The sequence below is a fragment of the Neolamprologus brichardi genome, chromosome 3, assembly GCF_056152115.1.
Source record: "Neolamprologus brichardi isolate AB-2024 chromosome 3, ASM5615211v1, whole genome shotgun sequence".
In the NCBI taxonomy this organism is placed as follows: Eukaryota; Metazoa; Chordata; class Actinopteri; order Cichliformes; family Cichlidae; genus Neolamprologus; species Neolamprologus brichardi.
In genome coordinates, this window is record NC_142106.1 from 57,951,503 (window position 1) to 57,958,912 (window position 7,410).

Genomic DNA, 7,410 nt, shown 5'->3' on the forward strand with positions numbered 1-7,410 from the left:
CTAAGTAGGTTGCCGTTATTAGCTAATGCTATTTTATCCGCTAATGCTAACAATGTTTTTTCTTACATTTTAACAATGTGATATGTGTTGCCGTTAATAACTATTTGATGCGAGTTAGCATTACCCGATAATGCTAACACTTTTCCCTTCCCTTTTAATAATGTGCGTAGCTAGTGCTTAGTAGGCTGATGTTAGCAGCTAATGCTAATTTGCTGTGAATTAGTATTGTATTAGTGACGAGGCAATGTTAAGTAGATTGCCATTTGTCGCTAATGCTAATTTTAGGTAAATAGAAATTGGCAGCTAATGCTAATACCATATTTTCTTGCCTTATAACAATGTGACCAGCTAATGCTAAGCAGGTGCCGTTATAAGCCAATACTAATTTGAGGTGAATTAGCATTATCCGCTTATGCTAACAATGTTTTTTCTTACTTTTTAACAATACGCCATTAGTGACTAATTCTAATTTTAGATGAAAGAGGATTAACAGCTAATGCTAATACTGTTTGCTTTATAAGAATGACAGCAGCTAATGATACGAAGTCTACCGTTATTAACTAATGCTAATTTGATGTGAATTAGCATTATCCGATAATGGTAACTCTTTTCCCCTGCATTATAACAATGTCAGGAGTTAATGCTAAGTAGGCTGCCATTAGGGGCTAACAGGGGCTACCAGCAGCTAATGCTAATACCGTTTTCTCTTTCCTTATAACAATATGAGCAGCTAATGCTAATTTGATGTAAATTAGCATTATATTAGTGAGGAGTTAATGCTAAGTAGACTGCCATTAGCAGCTAAAGGTAATTTGAGGTTAATAAGCACTAGTAGCTAATGCTAATACCCTTTTCTCTTGTGTTATAATGATGTGACGTTAATGCTAAATAGGCTACCATAAGTGACTCTTTTCCCTTGCATTATAATGATGTGAAGGGTTTATTCTAAGTTGGCTCCCATTAGCAGCTAAAGCTAATTTGAGGTGAATAAGCATTAGTAGCTAACCCCAATACCCTTTTCTCTTGTGTTATAATGATGTGAAACGTTAATATTGTTCTCAAACAACAGAATGAGAATGAAATATTGATTCTAACAGGGCCCATAAACAGCATTAGCTTAGCAGCATTAGATTATCAGAGTTTCCATCATGGTCACACAAATCCTTAGCAGAGCAAAGTGGCCTACTTAGCAATAGCTGCTCAAGTTGTAGAAAGCAAAGGGAAAACAGTATTAGCATTAGCTGCTAAATGTGCACTTAAGAACAAATCTATTGTGAATTCAGCCGTGAATGTAGAGTTTCCAATAAGCTTCCATTTCCAAATGTTAGCTGCTCCTGTCTGGCTCTTTGTCACACACACAGACTGAAATGATTCACAGCCTTGTATAATCCTTCTGTCAGTGTCACTGACTGTCACTGTGACTGTGGACATATAGCATGGGAAACATACACAGGTATAACCCACATACAATGAGGGACTGATATGAGGAGAGATGGACATGCTGCCCAACCCATCAAAATGCACAGGTCCCAGTATGCTTTGACCAATGGGAGAGCAGCCTGCCGCTGTATGTCCCACCCACATGCTCTGTGTTCGCTGCTATGTGTGGAGGTAGTCGCGTGCTGGTAGGAGAAAAGAGAGACTGAAGCTTTTGAGCTGGAAAAAGTATTAGATATAAGTTGCAACCAACTGTGCTGCACATAAGTTCACTGGTTATCAGCTACCTTTCATGTTAAAAGTAGCCACAGTGAGTAAACAGGCAAATGCTGAAGTTTCCTGGTGACTTTAGAAAGTACCGCGTGGAGCTAAACTGTTAGCCTTTGTTAGCTCTGGTTGCTATCAACTGCCTGAAAGTTCATCTCAATCTGCTTCCAGAAGTAAGGTAACACTTGAAGTGCAACTTATGTTTATTTTCCTTCACGTCGTATTACGGTTATTAAAGAGAAAAACAACATGTCCTGTTACGTTATTTAGAGCCCCGCATTTTCTGACCGAGAGACACCATGCCATTGTCTTTGGCCGTGATGCACTGAGATCGGTAAGCACATGTTGTATGTCTCAGTTAGTTCACGTCTGTTTTATTGTTGAGAAACTGAATTAATCTCAATTGTTTGATTAATAATTGTCGCATGTGTGACATATATGCATATGCACTGACTTTACTTGGTTTAATGCATAGTTTGTGTAGGAGAAATGTTTTATTTTTGCAAATTTGAGTATTTTTATTGCAAATTGATGTTGAATGTGACTTCAACAAGATCCTAAATTTTGAATTATAGCTAGAACAGCATAATTAATATTTGAATTGCTCTTCTGACCCTGTCTGTTGACAGGTCAGGGTTTTTTTTGTATGCTGAATTGTTCCTGAGGTGGATTCCTCCGGTGAAATAGATGGCGAGCCTTCCCACCTGGACTTAGAGAGACTGAGATTCGCTTCTTTTCCACTTGATGATCTGCTGCACATTGCGGTGTGGTAGGACTGTATCACTCACACTTTCACGCACAGCTGGTTATACATAAGACTACTGACTGACATTCTCTCACCCCTATTTTCTTTCACACCCTGGGATTTTTTGGACTTTACCCCTTGGACATTTTTTATTTGGGACTTTAAATAATGAGCTGTTGTGTAGAACATTCTCCACATGTGAAAAGAGTGTGAGATTTTCATTTGAATGTACATTGGATTTGTGTAATCTGTTTCTATAAGAGTTAAGGAGTCAGGTTACTAGCACCCGAACATTGAAACCCGAACACTGAAACCCGAACATCAAAAACCAAAAGTAACACTTGACCAAGTCATTGCTTTAGCAGTTTATGTGTTTTACTTTTCTTTTAATTTTTCTAAGTTTCCTTTCTACCATTGTAAAGTGTCTTTAACCTGTGCTTGTCAACCTTATGGTTTATTTCACTAAAGTTGGCTGGTTCTTTTGAGTTACATTCTTGTCTCTGTGTCTCATTTAAACACACCCCTGTGCTCCTATAGACGAGCCTATTGGCCCATTGATATATTCTTTTCAACAATTCCCCTTACTTTGTTACACATGGCTGACACTTTATTAGGTACACAGTGGCCACTATCTCAGGTACACCTGTGACCTAATAAAGTGTATCTAAAGTTACAAAATGTTGTCTCTGTCCAAATATTTATGGACCTAACTGTAGGTCTACTTTTAATGAAACTCTCAACATGACTTATCAGTTATCATTAATGTTCCTGCAAAAAGACTCCTTGGAGACCCCTACATAAATATCCATGTACTATCCAGCTAGACTAGTATTTCTGTCCCTGAAAATATTCCTGCATGTGTGATTGTTCATGTGTCATCTGCAGGAAACAAACAGGAAGTGAGTGAAAGACACAGGAAATGTTTCCAGCTCTTCCTCCTCTATCAGACATTCTCTCCATACCTGAGAGTGTCCAGTCTCCAGCCTGGATCTTTCAGTCCAGCCGACAGCAGCTTCATTCCTGAGTCACCTGGATGATTGTAGCTCAGGTCCAGCTCTCTCAGATGGGAGGGGTTGGAGCTCAGAGCTGAGGCCAGAGAAGTACAGCCTTCCTCTGTGGTCAGACAGCCTGACAGACTGCAGACACACAAAACAACAATCCGTCTGTTATCCATCTCTATGGCAGCATAACTAAGGGGTGGTTCAGGGTCACCTGATCCAGCTCTAACTATAAGCTTTATCAAAAAGGAAAGTTTGAAGCTGATCTTCAAAGTAGAGAGGGTGTCTGTCTCCTGAACTCAAACTGGGAGCTGCTTCCACACCCAGTCCAACATAGCCAGGCTTTCTTTGTGTTTGCTGCTTTGACAAAACCTCAAATCCCAGTCAGAGATGATGAGCATCATCACAGTGATGATCATTTCTCTGTAACCCAGGCTTTCTGCTTCAGGATCTGTGCACGCTCACAAAACAAGGAGACCTTTAAACATCATTTCACTAAATGGATGGACTGAGCTCAGCCTACAGATGAACTGGTGCCAAAGATCATAAAGAACATCAAACAGTCAAATTCAACACTTTAAATGGAAATATGAGATTAATGCTGCAGACAATCATGAACCTGCTGAATTCATGAACATCAAGAATGCAGCGAGTGGTAAAATAAAGATTTGACCTCAGTGTGCTCAGTGTTACTGTCTATTACTAACATATTCCTAACATGATAGCTGCACTTTAGAGCTCTAAAACGTGAACTGACACATATTTAAACTCATGTTACTCAGTACATTCAGTTCTGACACTCGCCCACAGTCCAATAGAGGAAACATGGAGATCACATCAGTTTGTCACCAAAGTCTAATTATTCCAGAGGGCAGTGTTGATACAACTAAATTATTTTTAATCAAAGTTGAGTTTTTTATTGTTGGAGTATTTCAAGTCTGAAGTATCACTTAAATGCATTACACGCTGTTGATGGCAGCAAACAAACCACCCAAATAAACAGCGGTGGGAGGCTTGGGCAGACTACGCAGGATCAGCTTGTGGGAGGAGTCTAGATAAACCAAAGAAAGACAAGCTAACAAACGCCACAGTGAAGTGAGTAGCTACAAACTTCAGGCCGATTAGTGTTGTTGAAGAAGTCGGTCTGAGGAATGTTCTTAGGATCAACAAATGACGGCATGTATGAGCCTCCCTCAAGACACACCATCACAAGAAGAATACATGAGCTGTAGAAAAAGGAAAGACTACGAAAGCCACGGCGTTACAACGTGCACCAGCTGTTTGTCTCTCTGGAGACTACTGGGCGTGGCTGGGTAAGTTACAGTACATGATATTAATGAAGAGTGGGAGCTGCGTTCTATAGCAAACAATTTGTTATGAGGTAATCAGCTGATCTTAGTTTAACCGGAAGCCCTTCACAATAATTGCAAAGTCTTTATTTTATCCAACTACCATCAGTTCGTCTGTACTGATGGTAACTTAAAGTCACACTAATGTCGTTTGTTTGTATAGTTTATGTAGTAGAAGTATACTACAGTACTCTGATCATTGATAGGATAGATTTATGTAGATATACACCTTTGTGTTTAACATTACTGCATTATAGTACTGTGATCTTTGTCCTTATATATGGTTATGTTAGCTATACTGATGTATGTACATATATGTACATGCATATATATGTACATACATATAACTGGATATGTAACTTATCTATTCATCTTATTTGTCATGTATTTGTATTGTGTACTTCCTTTTTGTAAGAAACCACACATGTGATCACAGCCACAAGAATCAATCAGTGAAAGAATAAAGTGCCTCAATCCGAACCCTAAGCTCCTTATTCCACACGCTGGGATAATTTGGCCTTCAGTGGTGTTCTGGCTGACACACCGGAGTGACCGGAGTGCTAAAGAATGAATCAGACACACCAGTGTCATCCCTGATATCTCCACTACATTTAATCGTCCTTCAGCCTGTGGCTGCAGTTAGCTGGTCTGCTAGTTAGCCGGTTTGCTATTTAGCCGGTGTGCTAGTTAGCCGGTTTGCTAGTCAACTGGTGTGCTAGTTAACTGGTGTGCTGACCAGCAAACCAGTAGGTTACAAGATGAGCTTGTCTGTCTGATGAGCCAGCTCTCTCTGTCTTGGTCGTTTTGTCCTTGGGCAAGACACTTCACCTACCGCTTACTGGTGATGACCAGAGGTGCCGATGGCGCAATATGGCAGCCTCGCTTCTGTCAGTCTGTCCCAGGGCAGCTGTGGCTACAACTGTAGCTTACCTCCACCAGTGTGTGAGAGTGAATGAATAGTGGAATTGTAAAGGGTCTTTGAGGGTCTCGAAAAGTGCCATATAAATGCAATCCATTATTATTATTAAGAGCATCTTTAGGCCTGACTGTGCTCATTCTTCCTCCAATCTCTCCTTACCTAAGATAACAACTACATCAGTATTAGCTCAATAACAATTTCTGCAATTCAATTGTGGACATTCATTTTTAAACCTTGTGTAAAACGATAAAACCTAAAAGTCTGAGTATTATTCTTTGTGCAAACAGCTCTTGCAGGTTCCCCCGGACTTAATAATTAAATAATAATAAAAATAACCTTTCCTTTAAGCAGCTGTTCAGGCTACTAAACTCATCCCAGAAATAACAAGTGACACCATTAATAGTGGAGCTACCTTTAACAGGTGAAACTGATTTGACCTATAAGGCTACTGCGGTTACTTATTATTAGGGTTAGTGAGGAAGACATCTGGATGAGGTAGTAGTAGGTAGTTAGTACAAGGCGAGTCCCCTCCCCCACATCGGCACCAGAACCCTGTATTATCTACAGGGTAAGACGGCCTGTTTTTTCAAAGTATGGCAATTACTACTGTGATCATTTGGAGCCCACTGTGCCGCTCTCTCTGCTGGGATGAACCACTGGAGCTCACCCAGTCATCCCTTTCTTTCTCTCAAGAAGAAGTGAAATAAATATATTATGTTACGAGTCTAATATTCTTTAAATCAAACTGTAATGAATAAATCAAGCAAGAAGATTTGGTGGCTCCAAGTGTTGTAGAAGAAAAGATAAACATCTCATTTTGAGAAATCAGCCTTTAAAATTAAGTAAGTACTGTGAATAAAAAACAAACAGCGAACCAATCAGTAGTCGCCAATATCCTCCTAATTTCATTCACAAAGAAATCAAATATATATATTATTGGCCCAAAGGAGCCTAAATCTTTAAATTAGGCAGTACATGAAGTATTTTTTTTAAATAAACAAAGACATGACTATAACAACTTTTAGTAATTCAGAGTCCAATTATCCGCTCAAATGTAAATAAAAGTTCACTTGACAGCTGTATAAAAGTTACCTGTTTATACAATAATATAAATCACATTTCAAATGATCATCTGTGGAAAAGTTTAAATCCTGACCTGAGAGTTTCCACTGCACACTGTGAACTCTTTAGTCCAGCAGACAGAAGCTTCACTCCAGAATCCTGCAGGTCAGAGTTACTCAGGTCCAGCTCTCTCAGATTGGAGGACTGGGAGCTGAGGACAGAGAACAGAGCTTCACAGCTTCTCTCTGAAAGGTTACAGCCACTCAGTCTGAAAAATAAAAGATAGTCTATAAAACAAATACTCATGTAGAGTTTGTTAATACATTTCACAACATTAAATCTTGACTTTCTATTTTTAAAGGAAACATAAACATACTAAGATATAACATCATATGGATGAACTTTAATTAATAATTCTAAAAACAAAATGTTTTCTGATCTGACCTCAGAGTATTCAGTTTACGGTTTAAACGTTGTAGTCCAACAGACAGAATCACTCCTGAATCCTGAAGCTTTCTGATACTCAGGTCCAGCTCTGTCAGACTAGAGGACTGCGAGCTGAGAACTGAGGACAGAGCTTCACAGTTTTCCTCTGAGAGTTCACAGATGTTAAGTCTGAAGATAAAAACATGA

General features: G+C 39.3%; 1 protein-coding gene across 1 annotated transcript in view; it reads right to left on the minus strand.

Moving 5' to 3' along the window:
• LOC102787331 (uncharacterized) overlaps positions 1-7,410 on the minus strand; it is a 526,954-nt gene that overhangs the window by 150,758 nt on the left and 368,786 nt on the right. Inside the window, exons 30-32 of the mRNA XM_087838425.1 lie at positions 7,222-7,392; positions 6,872-7,045; positions 3,412-3,585 (exon numbers count right to left, since the gene is read on the minus strand). Coding sequence (XP_087694551.1) covers positions 3,412-3,585; positions 6,872-7,045; positions 7,222-7,392 — 519 coding nt within the window. The remainder of the gene's footprint in view (positions 1-3,411; positions 3,586-6,871; positions 7,046-7,221; positions 7,393-7,410) is intronic.